Source organism: Artemia franciscana, chromosome 11 (genome assembly GCF_032884065.1).
Source record: "Artemia franciscana chromosome 11, ASM3288406v1, whole genome shotgun sequence".
Lineage (NCBI taxonomy): Eukaryota > Metazoa > Arthropoda > Branchiopoda > Anostraca > Artemiidae > Artemia > Artemia franciscana.
The window spans coordinates 42,654,881-42,680,915 of NC_088873.1; the positions used below are offsets into that span (position 1 = coordinate 42,654,881).

General features: G+C 34.9%; 1 protein-coding gene across 13 annotated transcripts in view; it reads left to right on the plus strand.

The window, feature by feature from the left end:
* Nucleotides 1-26,035, plus strand: part of LOC136033249 (IQ motif and SEC7 domain-containing protein 1-like) — a 359,466-nt gene that overhangs the window by 310,729 nt on the left and 22,702 nt on the right. For all 13 annotated transcript variants that reach the window (XM_065713973.1, XM_065713984.1, XM_065713985.1 and 10 more), the window contains 4 exons: nucleotides 502-672; nucleotides 7,925-8,142; nucleotides 11,384-11,673; nucleotides 23,128-23,267. In XM_065713973.1, coding sequence (XP_065570045.1) covers nucleotides 502-672; nucleotides 7,925-8,142; nucleotides 11,384-11,673; nucleotides 23,128-23,267 — 819 coding nt within the window. The remainder of the gene's footprint in view (nucleotides 1-501; nucleotides 673-7,924; nucleotides 8,143-11,383; nucleotides 11,674-23,127; nucleotides 23,268-26,035) is intronic.

Here is a 26,035-nt window from a genome sequence, read left to right on the forward strand (position 1 = left end):
GAAATTATTTATTTTCATATATTTATTGTGTCTAGCTTCTTATGGTTTTCTTGTTGGTTGATTATTTCTTATAATCCAACTGTAATTTCTTCTATTTTTCAATGTAATTCTCCTATTTGTGTTTTTTTTTCAAGTTGCACCCTCTCCTGACAAGAAAATCGTTGTACTTACCTGCATATATGTTAAAGGTTTGTTGCATTAATAGAGAAATAGGCAATAGAAATAGAAATGCTTCGACCTGTTGATGGATATCCTGTTTTGTTGGTGATTTGGCACAGCAAATGGATAGCTTTTGACCTTATTTTGAAACTTATTTTATTTTTGAAACTTATTTTATTATCTATCTAATTCTGTAACGTATTTAACAAATATATTTTATCCGTGGGAAAATTGCATCTTTTGTTTCACGCCTTGATTATAATCATTTCAAAACTGAGTTCTCATTAGTAACGTAGTGATATATCATAAAAAAAATTGCTGATTTAAATATGTTTCTTCTAGTCTGACTTCCATGAGATATCAGGTGATCAGTCAAGACTGAACAACTCATCTTACCACGAGGAGCTAAGTTACACTCAATCACCATATCTCCACGATTCAGTTGTACAAAATCCACACTTCCTACCACCTATCTATGCAAATGTTGGAGAAAATCTACCCATGGACACTAAGGTAAAGCTATTATGTGATACATCTGTGAAATTAACCAAAAAGTATCGCAACCATCGCGTGTGCACCTCGTATGCGTCGCCTATTATTGAGTTCTAAACGCACTTTTTGAGCCACGCTGGATAGTGCAACCCAAATATTCGCTAAGATTTTATTAGAAATTCATTAAACAAAATAGTCCTTGAGCTCTTAGCTTGAGACTGTTAATTAATCTCTTGAGAATAAGGCCGTGTCGACTTGGTATGCTTCCTGGAAAAGGGAAAGGAGGCAGAGGCCGGGAAAAAGGCTATGGGAGGATGGTGTGTGGTGTTTGAATCAATCTTAGGGATAATATATATATATATATATATATATATATATATATATATATATATATATATATATATATATATATATATATATATATATATATATATATATATATATATGTATATGTATATGTATATATATATATATATATATATATATATATATATATATATATATATATATATATATATATATATATATATATAAATCTGTATAAGTCAATCAAGAAGTTTTTGTCCTGTGCCAAATGTCTTTGTCAAAACGCTGTATCAGTGTTTTGTATGACTATTTGAACTACTTAATATTTCAAGGAACCATTATCACTTTAAGTTTATTGACTTTGTTCAGGCTATAAACTTCCTTATTTTTTTTACCCATAGATCCCATTTTCCCCACTAAATTTCTATCTTTTATCCCATTCTCATAAATCCCAGCTCACAATTTATCGGTAAGTTCTTGGTACTGTGTCATTTCTTGAAGCTGAAATGAATGATATTCTTAACTGAACAATAAATCACTTGAATAGTACCGTTAAAGGTGTGCTAAATCCCTAAATGGGAGTTTCCGAAACCTCTCCACCCCTTTCTGCCTATTGTTAAACCCTTGTCAAATATTAGCATTTTACTTTTCTCTATTCCTCTGGGAGTTCAACAGTAGCATTTATAAAACTGGTTATCAAATAGTTGTATTTGTGGGCGTTACCCAGATCATCCTAGTAAAGAGCGAAACAGACCTATATATAGTGTTGGGCGATAATTTGATTAAGCGACATATCGATATTTTTACTTTCGACATTCGATAGCCGATATATCGATTTCGATATTTCTGATCAGTTTCTTTGCTCAGTTTAACTTTAGGTTTGCCAAAATTCAACAACAAAAATTGTCATTAAAGAATATTTTGCGCAATGTTTTCCAAATTTTGATTAAATGCAAAAAAACTTCCATTATATGAATGAATATTAAAAAACCCTGATTTGGAATTACTCGGGCTCAGGATAAAGAAAATAAGATACTGGCTATTTTTGGCTAATCAAAATCGGCCGCATGTGAATATTCTCCCCCGAGAGTTTGTTCTGCTTTTCAGCGATTAAATAAAAAATTGTTTTTTTTTTCACTGAAAGTACGGAGAAACATTAAAACTCAAAAGAGCGGAAATTATTCCGCGCATGAGGGGTATAATCAGTCCTCAATACCTCGCTCTTCAGACCAAAATTTCGTTTTGCATTTTAAAATCTCCTTACTCTAATTAACCGGCTCTTTTGTTTTAGAAGTTGTTCTTAAATAATTGGGGGAAATAGTTAAGCTTAAAAAACGAGGTATTGAGGCGAGGGACCCACGCCTCATACACGAGACAATTTCGAGTGGTTGTAAATTCGGATGTTGATCCTTACTTTTAGTTGAAAAAATTGTTTTTTCATTTAATTATTTTTCAAATAAGGCCGGAAAATCTGCCTTTTCTCTCCATGGAAAATCCCCCCTAGGAAATTCCTCCTTGGGAAGCTCCTCCCGATTAAAATTCCCCTTCCTTTTATTTCCCTGCTGAAAATTCCTCCAAGAAAACTTCTTCTGGACAATTCCGTCTAGAAAATTCTTTTGAGCCAACTTTTGTTTGAAAAAAAGACTTGTTTTTCTTTTAATCTGTAATTTTTTTAAAAATCATGTTGGAAATCCGCCCTCCATAGAAAATGTTTCCTGGAAATTCTCCCCTCCCAATGTCTCAATGGAAAGTTTTAAAATTCATTTTTCGCTTAAAATTCACCCCCATGCAGAACATCTCCCGTGAAAAATCCCCCAGACAAGTTCAACTCCTTTGAAAATGTTCCCTTGATAATTTTCCCGGAATATCCCCACATGTAAAATTAAATTGGCCAAGAGAAAGTAAGTAAAAAAAGTTAGTATAAGAATTCTGGAAAATTTCCCCGTATGTGGTATCCCGTTGAAAGTTCATCCCAAAAACTTCCCTCCGCATGGAAAAATCTTCTCTTACAGAAAATCCCCCCCCACAGAAAATTCAACCTCCCAAAAAATGTTTGTTTACTTCCCAAAAACAAATACTAAATGTAGACACTAGACATATTTTATAACTTACAATCTTTTCCCCTAGGAATTCCAGGTCCATGTCATCCCCAAAGGCATGATTAATTGACTTTTCAACCATGCTTATCAATATGGCTGTCTCAAAATTGTGATCGGGTGACTTTTGGAAAAAGGGGCGTAGGAGGGGACCTAGCTGCACCCAAATATTTTTGGTCACAAAATGGGGAACTAGAACTGTAATTTTTGATCAAGAAAGCCATCTCCCAATCTTATATGACCATTAATACGATATAATCGCCCTGACAAAAAATAATAATAAATAAAACACGCATATGTGATCTTTCGTCTGGCAAAAATTACGAAATCTCACATTTTTTCAGATGAAAGCTAGAAACGCTTAGAGTAAGATTCTCTGATGTGCCTAGTCTGATGGTGCGATTTTTATTAAGATTCTTTGACTTTTTAGGGGTGTTTTCGCACTTTCTCAAAAGTTAAACAAATTTACTCCATGCTTGTGATTGGTTGTTTTCGCACTTCCATGGCTTGTGATTGGTACGTGAGACTTGATGAATGTTATATATCTGGAGTCGGTGTAAAAGCCAAGTCATTTGATGTACCTATCGTTATCGAAATTCCGTGCTTTTGAGTTCTGGATGTTATTTGGCCGTGCTGCTCCTTACTTACAGTTTTTACCACAAACTGTATGATTAACCGATCAGGCTTTGAATCCACTCTCAGAAAGGGCGGATATGGTGGTGGACATGGATATTAATTTTATGACAAATTTATACAGGTATTTCTGAGACGCATATTGCAAGACTTCTATGACTTGAGTGGATCAGTATTTTGATGGAACTTAAGACTTACTACTGAAAATCTGGACCGTGACAGATGCAGCTGTTGACAAAGCCGTTGTCTTTCAGTGGCTACTGAAACTTCGTCATGTTATATCCACAAACTGGCATGATTCTGTAGTGGCTGAATCGCAGGGTCTGTCTTTGCGCTTGCATCTGTTGATACAGATTCCAGTAAGGCCAAATTCATGTCTCTTGCTATTTTACTCTCAACTGGGAGAAGACCGTAAGGGGTAATATATAATTTTCTTGAAACGCGAATTCAAGTATATGGCAATCGCGACGAGTGTGATCTGAGCAACGCCTATAAGCCTAGAATGTATTTTATCTAGCCAAGCCTATCGGGGGTTCTCAGTAACATTTGAGAGCCCTCACTAAACATAGTTTGCGAACATGCTATGCCAACCTCTAGGTACAGCTGTGCATGCTGTGTATCAGCATAGATGAGTCCTGGCACTTACGCAGGGGGGCCTTCGGGCCCCCCCCCCAAAAATTTGTGAAATGTTTAATTTCCCATGGTTTTTTGGGATTTTTGGCAAAAAGTGGGACATTTTTTAAGAATCTAGATACATATGTGAAGCCTTTTTTTGGGATTTTACAGCATACAATTATCCGGTCAAGTCACCGCCCAATTATTAACCCATTTTCTGTCTAACTTTTTACCCTCTTTGAAGTAATTAGCGATTGTACTGTTTTTTTTTTCGTAAAGAGAGTTTGCTTTCCACAACAAAATAGAATTATCCTTGATATTAGGGCGTTTATCCCCCCTTTTCAGGATAAAGTACAGCTTTTAATCAATCAATTTTGGAAACTATCATTTTTCATTAAAATTGACGTTTTCGCAATAGAAGAACCACCCCCACCCCCCCACGGCACCCATATTGCACTGTTAACCCTAAAATTTCCCTTTCAGTGGTATATAATAGATTAATCACTGTTTTTAAAATCGCTATGAACATAATCTGAGCCTAAAACGTACTTTTGAGGCTTCAGTCTTCTTCCCCCCATCCGCTACAATAATACAGATTAAAGTTAATCTGCATTTTCTGACATACGTGCTTTTTGCATTTATTTAGTTTCTATATAAAAAAAGTGCTACTTTATATCTGCTGTTTTGAAGGTTTTGCCCCCCCCCCTAAAAAATTCCTGTGTACGTGCCTGGATGAGTCAGTGGATCGAACATATTATTCTTCTTCTCGACCATTTACGAAACAATTTTCTCTGTTAGATCTTTTCTGCTGGATTTCCATCCGTAGCTACCAAAAAAAGCCGAAATAATATCGTTTTCGATATTGATATTTGCGTTTTTTGATATTCGATATCGATATTTGGTGCGATATATCGATCTATTTATATCAATATTCAAAATCGCCCAATACTACCTATATAGTGACCGAAAGTTCAAAATTTATTTTAAAAAAAAGTATCTACTGAGATATATTTGTTTTGTTTTAAGATTATCCGCGAATGATAAATATTAAATAGTAGTAAAAGTTTATTGCGAGAACAAACTCCGAAATTTTTTATAAGCGCTAATAATCCTCGAAAATGACGGTGGGTGTAAATGAAAACTCCTTTGAAAAAGAGAGCTCTAGTGGGTCAGGGTTACTCGGAATCTCTTAAATCTCAAGGACATTCTAACTCTCCTGTCTTCCTCCCTCTCCTTGACCTTAAATACATTTTGTGTTGGTGCTCTGTGGAAGTGAAGGATAATATCCAAAAGCGGGTGGCTGATTTTTTTTATACCCTTTAAAATGAAAATGTGGCCTTGGTATTTTACAGATTTTGAACTTCTGTTGGTCTTGGTCCCCCTGGCTCTTCCCAAAATCGTGTCCCTTTTGAAAATTCACGTGTTCAGTCTCTTTACTTTTCGAAGCCATATATATGGACTTCACTCATATTTATATTGATTAGTTTTAATCTGGCTGTCAAAGTGATAAGGCTTTGGAAATATTATTGCCACACTATGAAATATAACATAATAAATACAGACTTTTCTTTGCTATCTTATGGTGAAATTTACTTTATTGTATAATTTCTTTTAAAGTGATTCATGAATGACCATTTCATTATTTCTTTTTCTTGCAATGATTTATCCATAAATTTGATGAAAGTGATGTGATATGACAAATGTACTGATATGCATAAGTTCCTAAGACTGTGAAGACCTGTTAACCCTTTTTGACAAGAAAAGGGTCATATTTTACCGGATTTTTAGCCTTCTAAGGGTGAGGGCGAACGTCAGGAAGCTTGGAACCAAAAACATAGTCTTTCAGGCACCACCTCTCCAAAACAAAAAGAAAATCCTCTCAATAATTCTTTCAGCCCATGGATATATTTCCAGCAATTATAATGTGACATTGTTAGGTTGTATGAAACAGTATGGCAGTCTTTTTGGAACAATGATACACAAGAAAGAAGACATCTATTAATTCCACATACGTCACAAACGAAAAAAAAACCATATGGAGTATTCAGGTCAAATTGTGTTTTGGTTTTGGACAATTGGTTCATGACAAAAAATCTTTTATGAGATTTTTAGAATAAGATGCATTGAAGTCTGACGTTTTTAACCTGATTTCTAGTGTGTTCATTAAATGTTATATTTCACGAAAATAAAGTTAAAGTTTATGTTTTAACCTGATAACTCGTTATGGCTCGAAAAAGAACGAAAAACAATCTTTCAAATAAGTTGGTGTGTTGTTGGGACACCTCTTCATACTATTTGCCACTTGGAGCGAATGTAAGCATTTTGTAAGAATCTCTTTTTTCTTGTTTACATAGATTAATTAAAAAAAAGAATTTTTTGTTTAAATCTAAAATGGACAAGGATTATTGCATTGCAGTTTGTGCAATATCTGCAAAACTGGCTCAACAATGCTTACCTTTTCAAGGCCTTATCTAGGTGTGGTTTGAACCCCCCTCTCCGGAATGTTTGTCAGACTCGTAAAAACGTTAAAAAAATGATTATAAGCTATGTTTGATGCGTTTTTAGAAGTTTTTTTTAATCCTCCCAAAAAGAAAAAAATTCCTTTTTACCACCCCTCCTGGAAAAAAAAATCCTGGATATGGCCCTGGCTGTGTTTGTAAGATGTTGAAAATCAGGAGCTTTACTGAAAACCCGAAACCAACGCAACGAAACGGAATTGGGAGCTAAAAAGTTCTTATGCAGCCTGTATGAAAAATAAAACGTTATTTTATAAAACTCTCAACAGTCTTCACTGACCATGAAATCAATAAATTTTGGTATACAATTTTAATTCTCAAAAAAAAACTCAACCAAGCTTAGTTACTCATTACTTTTAAAGCTACTAGGATATAGCTCACACCCATCTGATCTAGTTTGTTTTCTCTTATTTGTTTAGTCTTATCTAGTCGAAGGGGTCATAAAGCCTTCTTGAGTTGAGATATATTTAATAAATATTTTCATCCCCAGAGGTATTTTAAAGGTTGAATTTGTTTCTGGAATAGGGTAAGTTCATGGATCACCCCGGTATACATCTAAATGTATAGTTGCATACGGAGGGATGGGGGCAATCCTTTCATATGCGGCGTCGTTTTAGCCTGCTCCTAGTTTTATTTTCACTGGTGTCTGCTTTCAAAGGGCGTATACAGGAGGGGGTTACACGGTTTGAACACACCCCCCTCCGAAATTTAGTCCGACTCGTAAAAACGTAACGAAAAAGCATTTGAACAAATTTTGATACGTTTTTCTAAGTTTCATATAGACGCCCTCCTTCGGAAAAATACCCCCCCCCCCAACCCCCAACCCCCAACTTCAAAAATATCCTGGATGTACCCTTGCTATTTTTCGTTTTTTAACAGCTTCGTTTTTTGTTTTTTTTTAATAGCCAAATATCCGACTTTTTTACACAACTGGACACTGCTATTCAAAACTTTCTTTTTTCAACAAGTAATTAAAAGGTCTTTAAGCCCATTCCTCCCCCCCCCCTCTCTGAGTAGACTCCTGTATGAGCTTTTAGTATTAGGCTAGTATTCATGTTCTAATTAATGTTATTGACGGACAGGATTAAATGAGCAATTGACTTGCAGGTGTTGGAGAGTTTACGGAAGAGACAGTATCGTGTTGGATTAAATTTATTCAATAAGAAACCTGAGCGAGGGATTAGCTACTTGATACAAAAGGGATTTTTCGAAAATTCTCCAAATGCTGTTGCCAAATTCCTTATTTCAAGAAAAGGAGTTTCCAAGCAAATGATTGGGGAATATCTTGGTAACTTACAAAATCCATTCAACATGGCAGCTCTTCAGTAAGTTCACTTGTTATTTGATCCAAAACGCAACAAACGCAACAAAAATTTGTTTATGATTTTTATAGAGCATGGCTTACTGTTGTAAATAAGGTAGCCTACTATAAAGATCATTTAATGAAAGAGCTTAGAAACATCTTCTAAAAGTTACAGTTTCTTTAATGTTCACTATTATATCCAAAAAAGCCAATTAGGTTGGGGGTGAATTGTCCCTGAATTCTGTTGCCCCCAGGATTTTGAAAAATGGGTACTTGTGTATTATCCTGAACACACTCAAGAAGTTTGCTCTGTTTGATCTGAGAAAAACCGGTTTGTCTGTCTGCAATCGGTTATAATTAGCTTAATCTTAGTGATAAAAACTGTGATGCAGGCATATTTTAATTAAATATTTCGTACATAGAGTTGGTTAGGTATTTAATATAATGTGTTCTGGGTGACCTGCTTTCCATAATTATTTTTTCTAGTTTCCATAATTCTGCTGATAAGCCTAACTTTACTTATTGAGTTTGTTCTGAATAATGCACAAGTAGCCTACCTTGTGCTCAATCTCCTTTTTCTCTTCCATGTATTATCAGATATATAATTCAGTATGCTTAATTGCCATGTCGAAATAGGCGAGGACCCTTCCCTTCTTAATTTATTACCATCCTTTTATCCCTAATGTTGTTTTTAATTTTTTTCGTGAGAGAGTATACTTTTATCAGTCGGTGTTGTGTCAAAGGATACATCTGTTAAATTGTTTCATTTTGAATTAAAACTGAAACGTAACACCCCTTAAACTTCCCTCAGATGGAGTGATGGCCAAGTTCGTATCATGTTTCGATTTTTTCAAACCTTGGGCTTACATAGAAAAGTACCGACTAAACTAAAATAGCTAAAAGAGAGGGGGGGGGGGGTCTTCCAGAATCCATAATAAAGTGAACAGAAAGATTATATTTCAAAGTCATTACTTTCTTTTCTGTAGCTTTTGTTACCACGTAAAGGTTCGTTCACACCATGCTATAAAACATTTCACACTTGCATAATTTAAGACTTCATGTTGCCTCATATAGTCTTACGGAGCAAATTTTGTCCGTAATGTTTGGCAGTAGTAAGTAAGGTCAAGCTCTACTTATAATATCACATTATTTGAGTTTATGTTGCGTTATGAAAAGGTTACCTGCATAACACCAACAAAATAGAATCCCTGGATGAGCAATTAATAAATTTGAAAAAGAATTAGTAAACCGTTCCTAGAAGGCATTTCACGCTTGATCAAAGTTTGAATCTGTCTCCATGTGACATTTTTAATATTTGAATAGTTTGCTTATGATGATTTCGATGATCATAGACGATGATTATGACAATATTATGGATTTTTACGTTTGCCTAGTGGTAAAACGTGAAAGGTTTTTCTAAACATAACGTAGCTTAACCAGTCAGCATAGAAAGTTATGCAGGCAGTGTTAAAGCGGCGTAAACATTGTTTGAAGAACGAATTATATCCTAAAGGAATATAAAATCGGACTTTTTTTTGCTCTTTCACAAGGCACTGTAGGCTACTGAGATGGAATAGGTGGCCAGAAATATTTTGAATCGAGCTAAATACATTTTTTATATAATTTTTTTATGTAAAAGATCAGTAAATAATAGTTACTATTATTTTTTTCAATTATACATTTTCATGCATTTTTCACTAAACAGTTGAACTATCCATGACAAATTTAACGGAGAGTTAAGGTGAATTAATAAATATTTTCTTTTTCAAATTACCCATTTTCAAACGTTTTTAGATATATTTTCATGCATTTTTCACTGAACAGTTGAAGTTTTCAACACAGATTTAATGAAAAGGTATAAGTTATAAACATGTGAAATTTGCGATTTTTATCTATCTACTAAAAATGAGCAGAATAGCACCGCAATTATAACTAAATGAAACAATTTAAAACAAATTTAAATCGAATAGTTCTCAATATCTAACGTAGAGACATTGATTTTCTTGACACTGCCTTCAACCCCCCCCCCCACCCTTCTTCCTAACTTCATCACTGGTTAAAACTCCTACTATGCCCTCTCCATTACAAACATTATTTTTGTGATATAAGGCGGTTACGTCAGGAAAAAAAATTATTACAGATTGTTATTTCCAAAAATATCCGCAGTTCGGTGAAGGTGTAGCGAAAAAATATCAAAATTCAAATTTAAAAGGGACAGCTTAAAGTTACCGTACTTTACGTGATGATTATATGAAAAATAAAATAATCAAAAGCACATGAGAAATTACATTAAACATTGTGAACTTGAAAAAAAATGCATAAATATCCTTTTTAAAATTCACTTTAAAGTCCGTAATTTGTTTTTTCACCCCCCCCCCCCCCCTCCAAAAAAAGTTGTTGTAATTTCAGTTGAAGTTCGTCGATTTTTTATCTCTAGTAAATCATTTACGGCCAGAGAGTAAGTTCAGGCTTTTCGGTTTGATTAAATCCTTTTTTGAACAGACTTGCAGACATATTTTAGATGTACGGTTTATCATATAGACAATGCCAAGTTTGGTAGCTTAATCCCCTCCCTTTCCCCCACATGAGAGAGAATAAGTCTTTAGATAAGTTTTATCTTACTTACAAGTGAATAAAATTAATTATTTTGTTTCCTTTTGGTCCGCCTCACCCTTAAAATCATTATCTGAGTAGTACCTCATAAAAATGTTCTATTTGGAAATAAAGCCAGATTTTAAAGGACGCGAAGCTTTTTCATAAAAAAATTATTTTGTTGGGAAAAAATCATTTAGCCTATATTCTAGATGAACAAATTTAGACCACTAATTTGAGTGACGGTTCAATGGGACATCCCCCCCATAAAACTATTTTAAACATCGTCTTTATATTGATATTCTAGATAAGTTTAACCAGGCCATAACGTCTATTTAGTATTATCAATCCAACATGCAGCCCGATTACGTATAAAATATTTATTTTCTTTTTAAAACAGATCATTAAAAACATAAAATTTAGATTAGTTATAAGGTAGTTAGCTACGTTCAAAAATTTGGACCTCCCATAATTTCCCCCTCTGCTAAACTTGACTTTGATCCGTGCTTTGTTATTTCCAGCCGTGTCAAAGTTTACCTGGCAAGTTCAAAACACCACTAGAAACAACCGGTGAAAGGTCGACGATCATTGAAACAAAATCTGCGTGTCAAAGTTGATGATTATGTTCTAGGTGTATTTGTGGGTAACCCCCCTCTTTTCTAAATTTCCAGGTGTTTTGCCGAAGAAATCGATCTATCAAATCTGCCAATTGATGTGGCTTTACGGAAATTCCAGACCTATTTTCGCATGCCAGGTGAAGCCCAGAAGATTGAGAGATTGATGGAAGTGTTTGGTCAAAAATATTGTTATTGCAATCCGGATGTCGTAGGAAAACTCCGGAATCCGGACACAGTTTTCATTCTAGCCTTTGCGATTATTATGTTGAATACAGATTTGCATACGCCGAATTTGAAACCCGAAAGAAGGATGAAGTTGGAAGATTTTATTAAGAATGTTCGGGGTGAGTTTACGAGTTTTTTTTTTGTTTATATAGATGCAGCTGAAATAGCTACGCTGCTTTTAAACACTAGAAAAGTGCAAACCATAAGCAGCTCCAATGGTATCTTTCTATAGTTGTGTTTGCCCCCTCGTCCCAGAAAATGGCTCTCCAATACTATGCTTATTTTCAGGATCTTTGTTACTCTTTCTTTTGACTGATAGTTGCGATTCTTAAACAAACTGTCATTTACATCATCCGAGGGTTGCCCACTCCACCACCTGGGGTACGTCTCGGAGGGCCATGCGTGCACAGTTCCATCAAGCTTGGCACAATCCCTGCCACGCTTGGTACAGATTCGCTGTACTTGGCACACTTTCGCCACGCTTAATACGGACCACCAGGTGTACAGGATTTCTAAAAGTCGGTAACCCCCAACATTTTGTATGTGATTTATTTATTTTTACTCTAAAAAATAGTCTGTTGTGTTTTCCTGGTTCACGTGACTTGAATCTTATAGCGGAGGGTGCAACCCCTCAGCCTCAGAATAGAGCGCGCCATATTTCTTATGTTCACCATATTAGGCGAATGCAAATAAATGTTTTCTGAAATCAACTACTACACTCCTTACTCTCAGAATTTTTTTTCTGTTCTGTAGGGTTGTGTTACAGAGGACCAGACAATCTATTCATAAAAAATAATATCACTCGAAAACTAAAATTTCCAAAAAGAAAAGTTCACCATGTTTTGTGTTCTTTTGCTGCTTCTTAATTTGACATAGCAACAATATATACAAGAACAAGGGGGGGTGCGGTGTTTAATTGGCTTCCCTGTCTGTTATACGCTTAATTAACGGTGTCATTAGCTTGCGAAATTCTGTTAAGAAAGTAAACCGATGGAATTGGATCACTCTTTAGCGGGAAGTACTAGAAGTAATTTTTCTTTTTCTTTCTGGTTAGATGAAGTTACTTGAAATTGAAGTTGAGAATCCCTCTTGTCTATCAGCATTACATTCAACAAATTATCTTGAAGATCAAGTAGGCTTAATTCACTTATCGTTAATTTTCACAGGGATCTTGTTTAATACGCTGATAACGCATTGAAAGTTATAAATTTTTAGTTTCCAGAATTCTACCAATTGTTTAGTAACTATTCATTCATTTTTTTCTGATTAAATAATAAGACAGTTTTTAACTGACAGCAAGGAGCAACATTAAAATTAAAAAGGAGCATAAATTATTCCATACATGAGGGGTCCCCCCCCTCAATGCCTTGCTCTTTAATGCAAAATTCCACATTTTTGCATATAGTTTGAAACTTCTACAGTACGGTTCTCTAATATGCTGAATCTGATGATGTGAATTTCATTAAGATTCCTTGACTCTTAGGAGGCGTTTTCCTCCGATTTAAAAATCAGCTAAGTTTTATCAGGCTCGTAACTTTTAATGGGTAACATTAAACTTGATGAACCTTATATATTTGTTATGAGCATAATAAGCTGATTCTTTTGATGTATCTATTGATATCAAAATTCTGTTTTTTAGAATTTCGGTTACTATTGAGCCGAGTCGCTCCTTACTTACCACGAACTGTCTGATATTTACCACCGAGAAAACAAAGAGGTTATTGTCCTACAGGCCTGCATCTGGGCTAAAAAGTGTGCTATAATTCCATTATTCTATTTGTTTGACGTATTTTGTGACGGCTAGGATATGTTTCATGGAAGAAGTATAAATTGCTAAAAATTATATCTGATATATTGCCAAAGATTGCGCGTTTTGACCATCCTTTCAAGCCCAAACGGATGGCAAGTTGCCCCCGAATGGGGTGGAAAGAGGTCATAAGGAAGGATTTTAAAAATTGGAACCTCATGGGGGATGGGGGTGAAGATGGAAACTTTGGATAGGTTGGGGAGGAGGAGTGTGCGCAGCTGTGTTGGCCTAAGGCGGCTTGCTGCAGTGAGTTGTTAGTAGTAGTATTTTATGACAGGCAAGGAAATCTAATTTTTGGAGAGACGAATAAATGCAGTTTTAAACATAATTGTGTTATGAAATATCAACTCAGTAAAAAACGAATAGTTTTTGAGTTACGATATATTTTACAAGAAAACTGCTTTTCTGTGTTGATACTTTATTCGTGAGTTAACAAGAAGCTTGGTATTTTACATCTAGAATTAATGTGAACTCAAACAACACAAAAAGAAAAATCAATAGGGCAAAATACACAAGAGTAAATACTACAGTACAGCTATAAATCTTGTGTAAATATCTCACTTTGTTAGTATTCATATGAGATGACATGTTTCAAAACCAAAGGAAATAAATGTAAATTTTATTTTAAAATAGCTTGAAAATATTCTTGGTTATTTTTATATTTAAGGCTCTATCTGAGGATTCAAATTCCAACGTTCTTTATCAGTTTAAGAAAATATCTTTTCAATGCTCACTGGAATTATAAGATCGAGTGAACACCACCATAACAAAAAACTAGGGGTGGCGGGTCAGGGTAGAAGACAATTTCCAAAGAGGACTTGTTGGGTCTGAGCCTTGACAAAAAACACTTGGAACGGGGTTGAAGAGCCTAAAACAGTTATTTCTTGCATAACGGGATATAATAAAGGTCAAGTGATAAATTCCGTACCCGCTTTCCCTCCCAGATACAATGTAAACTTTCTCTGTAATAATGATGACCACAGTAAGAAGATTAGCTTTTTTTTTTAGGTCGAAGGACGTTCTCTCGTGTCTTGAACTCCCTAGATAATACCTTCAACATTAGATGGAATAAAATTCCTTGGGAAAAATAAAATTCACTAGACTAACTGAACTACAGTTGCGTACCTTTGAGGATTTGAATTTAAAAAAAAGAGTTTTTTAAACTGAAAGTAAGGAGCTTCTTTAAAACTTGAAACGAGCAGAAATTATCCCGTATATAAGGGGAGCTACCTCTTCCTCATACCTCAATCTTTACGCTAAAGCTTTAAGGCTTTTTAAAAGTAATTCTCATTCGAATTCAGCAGCCTCATTCGAATTCAGCAGCCCTTGTTATTGAGCAGTCTTTCTTAAAGCAATGAAAAACACATTAACGTAAAGAGCGATGGTTAAGGAAGGGACAGCCCCCTCATATACTGAATGATTTCTGCTCGTTTTAGGTTTTATTGTTTCTCCTTAATTTCAGTTAAAATAACTTTTTTCTTTTAATTTCTGACTGTTTTTCAAATCATGCCAGGAACCCCCCCCCCCCAATTTAAAATAGTGGAAAATTCCCCTGGAAACCTTCCTCCCACGGAAAATTTTCCTCATGGAAATTCCCTGCAGACAATCCCTCCCCCAGAAATAAAATGTATATTTCCCAATGACTACTATATATGAACAATGGGAAAAGTGCTTAACTTACAAACATTTTTCTAGGGACTCAGGTGGGTCATCTCGTCTCTAAGGTATAGTTATTGGACCTTTCTACAATGCTGAATCAAATGGTTATTTCAAAAATTTTATCGAATGTCTTTGAGAAAAAATAGGAGTGGGAGGGGCCTAGTTGCATTCCAGTCTTTTTTATCACTTAAAAAGGACACTAGAAGTTTTTATTTCTGTTCCAATGGGCTCTCTCTTGAGCTTCTAGAACTGTTGGCTTGATACAATCAAACCTGGGGGAAAAACAACAAATAAGTACACATTAATGATGTTTCTTCTGGCAAAAAAAAAATCCACATTTTGGTAGATAGGAGCTTAAAACCTCTACAATAGTGTACTCTGATATGCTAAATCTGACGGTTTCAGTAAGGTCGCTTAACTTTTTGGGGGTATTTCTCTCCTTTTTCAAAAGTCAGGCAAATTTTCTAAGGCTTATAGCTTTCAATGGGTAACGTTAAATTTGATGAATTTTTGTATCTTTAGGATCAGCATAAAAAGCCAACTCTTTTGATGTATCTTTTGTTATCAAAATTCTGCTTTTGGAGTTTTGGTTATTATTGGGCCGAGACGCTCCTTACTTGCAGTTCGTTACTACCCAATTTGTTACAACTCTAATCACATAAATCCCATGCAGAGGCAGTAGGGATGTAGTGTTGAGGGTCTGCCTCCTAAATTTCGAGAATACATTTTCACTTTTCGTTGAAAATTACCCTTTTTAGTATTTTTATTGGAAAAAATTAAATAAACCAAATTAAACCACCCTGGATTTTGAAAAACACACTTGCCCCCCAACCCAGTATTTACGTGAATTGGTGCCACTTAGAGGAGAAGCCGTCCCATCTAAGCTTTGTATTTATTTCTAATACATTTTATAGAATGCAATGGGCCTTCTGTGCACAGGGTGGAATGGGGAGGATTACTGCTTACATTGCAACTTTCTATATTAACTTTCCCCTGACAGATTATACCAACAAAATATGGGTGTGAACACGCTCACTCTCGTTCTTTTAATTTGGGCTTTTTTCACTCTCCGTGACTTGGAAGACTGATATGTGACATGCAGCGGCTTTATGTTGAAATTGCGTGATAAACTAGAAAAATGCTTTGAAGTCATCAATTCACCTGTTACCAAGTTGGTATTTGCGGGTTTTATCCGGAATTATGACGCAGTTTTGGCTATATTTGTTTAAAGCCTATTAATTTGAGAAGCCGGTATTTAAATTTGTGTTCTTTCTCAGAAATATGTATAGGACTACTTTTTTTTTATAGTTATAAAAGATGTTTGGTGCTATCCCTAAACAGGGCACGTTAGCAGGGGGAGGAAGTGTTCTTGGCTAGACCCACTGAGAACTCCCAAATTTTCCAACAATTTTTGTTTGCTTTATTAGAGACCCCTCTCCGAAATAAGCGTTTGGGTACTTCTACCAGCCAGGCATTCTGACATAGTTCTTCCTAAATTGCTCTATGGTGAGAAATCCACTACCCCTCTCTCAGAGTAGGTATATAATTGCGCACGCGGGGTTTTATTTTCGAAATAAAACAAAAAGGACACAGTATTGACCAAAAGTAAGGACCAATAAACTGCAAAAAAGTAAAAATATAAAATAGTATAATAATATTAAAATAATAATAAAATAATGTATAAATAATAAATAATATAAATTAATAAAATAAATATCAAAATAATAATAAATTTAAAATCATTTGTAGTTTAGAGAGCGAAACCCTCAAACCACTACCAAGTGGCTGTTATTGTTCAAATGTTCAAGGGTATGCTTGTTAGCGACATTTTTAAATGTCATCAATGCTAATGATGCTCTAATCAGTCCATTGTTTTTTATTTGTTGTTTAGTCCTTGAATTTGTAATTAGGTCAAGACCAGTGTTTAAGGTATTTTAAAAACAATATGTTAAAAACAATGTCCAAAGAAAAAAGAAATGTGTTTCGGGGTTTAGGGCTGAAGATGGATAAGGTGGAATTAAGAGGATAAGGGTTAAGGGAGGATAATTAAGAGGGAGGATATAGTACCTAAAAATAAGATTTTCGCAAGTAATTTTGACCAAGTACAGTTCCTGGACTAATAAAAATAGAATGTTTTTGAATAACGATTCGTGCACTAAAATTAAACTCATCTCCGTTTTTAGGTTTTCTCCGCTAGTTGTTTTTTAGGTATGATTAAATTATCAACTGAACAATTCAAATGTTAAGAATTTTTTGTGAATAATGACAAAGAATATTCCAAAATTTTAACAAAAACATGAGGGTTAGGGGGTACAATTAGGGTGTAAAAGTCCTAAAACTTATTGCCATGCCCTTAGTATGCCTTAGGTATTGATACCGCCGTAGCCGTAGTGCTCATGCATTGACAACTTTTATTTAAATTCCAAATGGTACGCACGAATACTTTTCGGGGGGAGGGGGCAATAAAAAAGTGTACAATTTGAGGATGAAGTGCTTAGAAATACAAAAAAGTAAGATTTTGTTGGGACCAGGTTCAAATTTCCCCCGCTGTGTACGGCCCTGATGTATAAAGATTTAAGGAGTAGAACAATGTTGGAAAACCCTAAAACCTATTGGTTTTCCCATGCACTGACAACTTCTATGTATATTCTACGCCCCCTTATGTGTTGTATATAATTTTACGACAAGCTGACATCTGTATCTTGCGCCGAAAGGGTAACTCGTGTAGGCACGTACTTAAAATTTTCCATGCAGTGAATTTCCCATGCGTGACTCTTTTTTCAAATTGATTTAACGAAAAATAAGCAAAACAACAGCAAATTCAGCATATTGAGATTTTGTTGCATATGTAGGCTACATACATTCTGGATTTATGTTTGAACAATGGTGGGGGGGGGGTCAGGGGTGGTTGTAGCCTTTCATGTGCTCGGGGCAATTTATTAGTACCCTTCCCTGTCTCCCACAAAATTTCAACTTCATTTTCATTTATTAACAAAATTATTTTCAACTTATTAATTAACTAACAGTTTATATTTTAATTAATTTTTCGTTTATCATTTAAATTATTTTATTACTATTAATTATTGTCAGTTTAATTATTTTAATTACTATTATTTGATTATTTTTAATTTATTCTATTAATCAATTAATAATTTATTGATTATTTAACCGAGCCCTCTACCTTATTTTAACAAAAATGAAATTACAAAAATTGTAAAATGATTAAACCCTAACCGTTAGACTATTTATTTAGAATTTTGTTCCCCTGAAATTCTGCACCCAGGGCAAGTGTCTTCTTTGTCTCTCACTTGAAACCACCTCTGGGGGGTGGTAATTTTATTAGTTCACCCTAAGGAAAGATATTAATAAGTATTTTAGAATGTTTTAAAGTCTGAGGTCATAAACGAAAAAGTCACGTGAATAAAAGCAAAAATGCAATGTAATGTCTACGGCAATATGTGCTTACTTGCGTACAGACGGTCTCCTCAAGATTAGAACACCATCTCTATTTTTTCTGAATCAAGTGCTTGTGTGTTTTCTATTTAAATGTTTGTGCTATTCGCGAATCTAGAAAAATCACTATGAAAAGCGAAAAGTCAGTAAAAATCACTAGTCAATAAAAAAAAAATCACCGAAAATAGTGGTTAATAACTAGAGGTGGCAACCCTGATACAGCAATATCTCTGATTCAAGAGTGTCACCAGGACTTGTTTCCATGAGGGACAAGCACAACGGGGAGTTTTTATTTTTACTATTAAACGGAATAATTTCTAATCTTCCTCTTTTGGGACAGTTTTTCCCAGGTGGTGGGGGCACCATTCTCCTTGATCCCTCTCTGGCAGTCCTCATGCTCAGAATAATAAAAATACACATATATTTCTTGTTAAGTTTAAAGGTTGTATCTGACAGTTTCGCACTTCTATGATAATTGTCTAAATTTTTGGTGGCTCTCAAATTAGTTGGCTAATGTATGTTCAATCACGCTCCGATTCGTCTGATCGCCCTGGTGATCCTCTGTTTGGGGGCAGCTTAGCAAGCAGTTTGTGGGGATTATCACAGAAGTGTGAAAAGGTCAGAAACAACGTTCAAAAGTGGCAGCACCAATGTGGACTTTCTACCTTTGGGCTGCGTTTTCCATCGGCTGTTTCCATTGGGCATGTGACCAATAAATGCGTTTACCATTTCTGGATTAGCTTCAAAGCCTTGTGCTCAGAGTTGCCACTATGAGAAAAACAATCACTCGGTTTTAGTGATTTTTGGTTGATTTTGTGGTTTTCTTCAAAAATATAGTGATTTATATTCAATGATCTAGTGCCGATTTTTGTTTGTTAAGACAATATACACAATCACTAGAAATAGCGGTAAATCGCTAGGGGTGGCAACCCTGATTGTGCTCTATTACATGTTTGCTTTAGAAAGTATTGCTTCTATAGAATGCAAAACTGTCATATTGAGCTGCGATACTATCGGGATTTCAAAGAAATAGAAGCGTCTCAAGAGGAATACCATGTCATACATGTCAATCATGTATGAAATGTAAGGGATTTGAAAATATAATTTCTTTGTTACTTTTAGCAGACTTGTACTTTTCAGGTGCAATTCAAATTAATTAATTCCCTCCCGCCACTTGTCATTTAATGGTAGCCAAATGGAAATTTAGCTCAAAAGAAGAAAAGAAATATAAAAAGAAAAAAAAAGTTAATCAGATAAAGCGTATTATTTATTATATGAACCAAAGGGGGAGCTTTAGAAATAACGAAAAGATATAGGAAGAAACTGACCTGGGAGATGCACAGGGAGAAGAGAAATCTGTCCTTACCCCCACTCCGAAGCCATAAACTTTCTGGAATTTCTTGACCTTTCTCATTAAAACTGTGATTTTTTTTGTTATTTACCACCTGGAAAAATATTATTGACCCCCCTAAAAAAATCCTACCTAGGTTCCTGAAACTGACCTAATGAATTTAGTTACTATCTGTAATTGGCTGGCTCTCAGGAAATTTTCCCTGCGTAGAAACCTGCTAGCCCCTTCTCCCCCACCAGGGGGGTTTAAACCCTCCGAGTTTTTTTCGACTCGTAAAAAAAAAGCAAAAAAACGACATATAAAATTTTTTTGAGGTATTTTAAATTTTTTACCCCTCCCCCCCTAAAAAAGAAAGAAAAAATCATGGCTATGGCTCTGGCCTCCACTAACATATTTTATAATATGTCTTTATATAATTTCTTCATTTGCTACTTAACTTTTCCAATTATCTTTTTTTTTTTACAATATAGTGTTTTCGGTTTTAAGTAGAAGGATTAATCTTGTCTAAAACTTCTTCAATTAAACGAAACTGAGCCATGTAAAGTGATTCCTTTTAATAGTTCTTGCTTATTTTTGGTAATTGTTATTTTAATTTTAAATTTATTTTTTATTTTTTACTTATTTTGGGACTTTTCGAATAAACGTATTTTTCTTCCAAACTAAATCAAATAGATTTTTAATTCTTGTTGAAAATTCGCTAATTTCGTATGGTTTGTCTGGAATTCCTCCACAATTTCTATAGTTGGAAAAATGTTTATATACTTAACATTATTTTTGGAAATAGTAGATTTAGTAATTAAAGCAATTATAAAATGGATCGTTTCTGTTTCTGGTGGATTGCATCTGTATATTATTATCCACTTAGGGCCTATGTTTTTTTTTCAATTTGATTACATATTTGTATTTTTTTTTTCACCTAACCTTAATACCATCGTTTAAAATATTCTGGTTAAACTCTGTATTTTCGCAATATACTAATTCTGATTGATTTTCACTTTAAATCAATATCGCAATAGGCTGTATTATTTTTCACAATCATGTCTGGCTTTTTTCCTGCAAAAGAAATCTTAGAGAACACTTTTTAATTTCTATTCGGTCTTGTTCGAATCGAACCATGGATATTTTCTCTCAGGATACTAAAACACTGTAGAAATTTGCTCAAGGCCGCATCCAGAAAGATTCAGGTTTTTGACCCCCTCCCCCGAAATGTTTTTTCGACTTATAAAAACGCAGCAAAATTGCATATAAACAAATTTTTTATGCCTGTTTCTCTCCCTCCCCCAAAAAAAAAATGCCTAAATAAATAACCCTCCTGAACAAAATCCTGGATACGCCCTTGATTTTGCTATAACTTTTAGAAGACGAAAACTGCCTCGAAATGCAATGATGGGCGAACTTTCCTAATCAGGAAATGATTCACTAAATCTAAAAATCAATAGGCAAGCAGAGCGTCTCTACTCTCTAAGGTCTTTTGTTTACTCATATCTCTGTATGAGAGATAGCTCTAATCAGTTTATCTCAGCAACAGTACAGACGCTCGAATTGAGGTAGGGGCAGAGGGAGGGCAAACGCACCCGTAGATTCTTAAAAAAATGTCTTTCAGATATTTTTATTGAAAAATGCTTTTCTCGTATGTCCCTTAGGTTGTGTAAATACACCCCCTCCCTATATCTTGATGAATTGAGATTTGACTACAGCAGTCGTCGAATCTCCTTCAGACATAGACCTATGACAGTTCTTAAGCCAAACTGGCCAGACATGACAATAAACAACAAAGAGGGATAAAACTCCACAAAAAAAACCTCAAAGGAGACTGTGGCCAGTAGAGAGAAAAACAGATGAAAGACTAAAATAACGCGGATATTTCGCCTGTAACTAAACTAGGCGTCCTCAGCACAAGATAAAAAGAAATAACAATAAACTAAAAACAAATAAAACCCCCACCAATAATAATAAATACAATTGTCGCTACTGATCCACATAGGGAAAAGAAGCTATTAGAGTTACTTCAATGAGAACATCAAAGCAACTCATAGACCCTAATCATGTTTTGAAATATTGGTATGCTACGAAAAAACGTTTTTGAATTTAAATTCAATGCTTAAATGCATATTTGATAAACACTGTTCACAAATCACGCAGTGCACAGTGCGTGAGCAGTGTGCAATATTACAATGCGCAATAAACACTAGTCACGCACGCATGCTTTTTTGTGGGGGAAGGGGCAATAACAGAAAATTTGTTTTATTTGGTATTTTGATTAAAATGTGCCTAGAATTTTGAGAATATTTATGATTTCGGAAGGGGTGGGCCCCAAGTCCCCCACTCCTACATATGTTCCTATCTGAATCGCTAACGAATTTCCGTTAAAGTTTTAGCCATTAAGAAAATGTTTGTGTTTTTCACCATCTACCACATACGCACGGAGGAGGAGGGTCTGTGCCTTCCCCTTAATCTCAAGAATCGTGTGACTTCCTGTCAGTTTGAATGATTTTAATACAACTTGCCTAAGTTTTATGTTTTCTTGGGCTTGTTTTCCCGAAACATATTACTTTTTATAGGCTGTGTATGTAGGGGCTCCTTAGTTTTGGACCCTAACAGGCTCGTAAATAGGAATTGAGGAGAGGGAGAAATTTCAAGAAAAACAATATACAAAAAGGGGTGAATTATATGTGACCCATAGAAAATTGTGGGATTAGAAAAGATGTTAGATTTCTTAGATTTCATGATAGGACTATGCGACTATTTGTGCCCAGCTGTAAGCACCGCTTAAAGAATGTGAAATAGGCCTACAATCTGGTCTATTTTGACGCATGGCCCGTGCTGGAGTTTTAAATAGCCCCCTCCTAGTAGTCAACGGGTGAGACAACAGGCTGTATAAATTTGGATGCAAATTCTTATTCTTCTATCATTACCTCAATGCACTCTATTTCTAAGAGGTGAATCTTGTGGGGTAGGTGTCACTTTCACTCTCCCTCTTGGTATTTATTTTCGTGAAGTTTTTAATTACACATGGATAAATTTGTTCAGCAACTGACAAATAGGCTATACGAAAAATAATATTTCTGGTTTCGCCACTGCTAATTCTTCAGACTTTGACACTGATGAAAAAAATGTCTCTTTCCTATGAATAGGTAGAAAAATATATCTTCTTTAAATACATCAAGAAATGTTCATGCAAACCCCTCCCACTCCAGACATAAATTCGTAATTTATTTTCCATGATAAGATAAGCAGTACATGGTCCTACTACCTCGACAGTTTTTTTTTTAGATATATTTTAATTGACATATTTATTTTCAGGAGTCGATGATGGTGCAGATGTAGATAAGGAACTATTGAAGGGTATCTATGAGCGAGTTAGGGAGTCTGAGTTCAAACCTGGTTCAGATCACGTGACTCAAGTCATGAAAGTTCAACAAAGCATTGTTGGAAAGAAATTAGTAAGTGTCCGTTTGCTGATAGGGATATTCGTAGTTACTAATATAATCGTAGTCCGTAGGCGATAGGAATATTCGTAGTCCCTAATGTGTCCGTAGTACGTAGTGATAGGAATATTCGTAGTCCGTAGGTGGTAGGAATATTCGTAGCCCATGGGTAACAGGAAAATTCGCCGTTCGTGGGTGATAGGAATATTCGTTGTCCCTAATATAATCGTAGTCCATAGGCGATAGGAATATTCGTAGTCCCTAATATAATCATATTCCGTAAGTGATAGGAATAATCGTAGTCCACATGTGATAGGAATATTTGTAGTCCATAGGTGATAGCAATATTCGTAGTCCATAGGTGACAGGAATATTCATATTCCGTAGTCGTAACAATAATAATAAATAATTGATAATATTACTAAAAATAGTAATATTAAGAATCCTTAAAAATAATAATAATATTTAAAAATAATATTGATTATTATACTTTTCATTACTGTCATTAACGATTATTCCGTGCGAAACATAAATGTAAGGCTAATAACTAAATTTGAGTGTACTAGAGAAATTCGACTAACTAATTCATACCCATAATTAACAAAAGAGGTCACGTTGCCTTTTTATAAAATTACCAATGTTACTATATAACTTAAAAAAGCTATACTTCATAACTAAACTATATAACTAGGCATACTGTAAAACTATACTATAACCATGTATAATATACATAAAAAAGTATTTAATATACTATAAAACGAAAAGTATACTAAAGAAAACCTAAAATAAAGTAAAGAAAACTATACTATATAACTAGGAATAGTTTAGAAATTGATAGAAGCTGCTCCTCTCCCAGTGGCGCCGATTCTTAAATTTCTGTCATTTTATCGGGGGGGGGGGGTCAATATTTTTTGAAATATAAGGCTGGGAGCTGTTTGCTCTTCTATTTCGCTTTTTTCAGATGAAAGCACCAAAAAGGGTATTTTTCAATGCAAATACCACAAGAGGGTGTTTCTGAAAACTTATGGGGGGTAAAAAATCTCAGGGAGCGGGCAAATTAACGCTTTGGGGCAGGAGGCAGAGTGGAATTTTGGACTGTTTGCCTTTCTTTTGCCCATCAAGTCTTCACAAAAAGGTTTATCCTAACCTTGTTTAGCCTTTATCAGTATCCAAAATAAATTGCCATCAAACTACTGTAACATAATCATTAGAAAGTGCCCCCTCCCCCGTTTATGTTTTGGGTGACTTTCCGTCGATACTGCTAAAGAAAATAGAAATCGTTTTCTTAATTCTAGAAACAGGCATACTATTCAGTTGGTTACAAGATTTATTACACCAGGCACACATTTTTATTTTATTTTTTGGGGGGGGGGGGTGTGTGTGGCCGGGCTCAATCATAAAAACTTATCTTATTCGATAATCAGAATAAGAAGTGCCAAAAATTTGGAAAAACTCTTTTGGGGGGCCTGAACCCCTCCTCCCCCTACATACGTTCTTGGATTACACCTAAATGAATTTAAGGCTTTTAAGGTCTCAGTCTATCCCCCAGGCCCCAGTTTCCCCCCCCCCCAGCTGAAATTTAGTTTCTCCAAAATCTTGTTAAAACTAAGATGGCTGCATAATTCAAGCGTCCTCAGAAACGGGCCAGTTTTCTTTAGTTTATCTTTACCTTTTTTGTTACTATATGGGTCATTTTTCAGTTTTCACTATTATATTCACTTGATTTTGGAAAATTGGCTCCAACTTTGCTTCCCCCCTCCCCGGGATTTTGACGAAACTACGACACTGGTGGAAACTTGGGAGTAAAGCTATTAGTTAAACATGCATACTCTGACTGAAGTCTTTTGTGGGGGCTCCTCTGTGGAAACACTCACCCGTTGAATCATATAGGCTATTTTTTTACCCTAAGAATCGAAAAATAATTTTTATTAATTAAAAACAGCTAATCGTTACAACTTCTCATTAAAGTTTTTGACAAGTCTGATGAATGAAAAACATGACTAGATTTAGCTTTGTTAATGCTTGTCAACACACCTCTGGTCGTGAGAAGCGATTAAATTAATTTATTTTTTTGCTAGATTATATGATCAATCACTATTCCTTAATCTGTGGCCATAGTTTTTGGTTAATTAATGTGACGGTTTTTTTGCCAATTTTAAGTAGTTTATCAGGCTAACTAATGTGAAAAACGGTTTAGATTTTCCTCGCAAAATTAATTACGGAGGTGATATCAAAGAGAATGAGAAGGTGAGCCTTGGCAATTTAACACTGTAAGATAAGGACTTAGGAATACTAGCGCAACTGACAGTGTAGCGTCTAGTGATCTAATTAAAAAAGCAAAAAATGTCAACAAAATTGGATATTTACATGATTATTTTACAATTCAAAGCCTAAATTTTCTCAATAACTGGTAATTTTATCAGTATTGTTCATCTTCAATAATTATTTTTAGTCAAAATCCAGTCTGCACAAAGTATAGGTCAGGTTAGAAAAATATTGACAGGTTATATAGGCTACTTGTCTTTAATCAGGTGGACCATTTAGGGACGGAATTTCGCTTTCTTTACAATCCCCTGCATTTTAAAGTACCCCAAAAGACAAGAGTGCAGTAGTTTAGAGTCAGTAAAACGTCAAACACTAGATGGCGGCACTATTCAAATTTCACTCTAGATGGCGATGCTGATCTTTCTTTTCGTCACTACCTCTAGTTTTCACTCTGATAAGTTTCCCTTACTCTTTGGGTAGTATAAGACGTGAAAACATTTAATTGGATTTTTGGGATC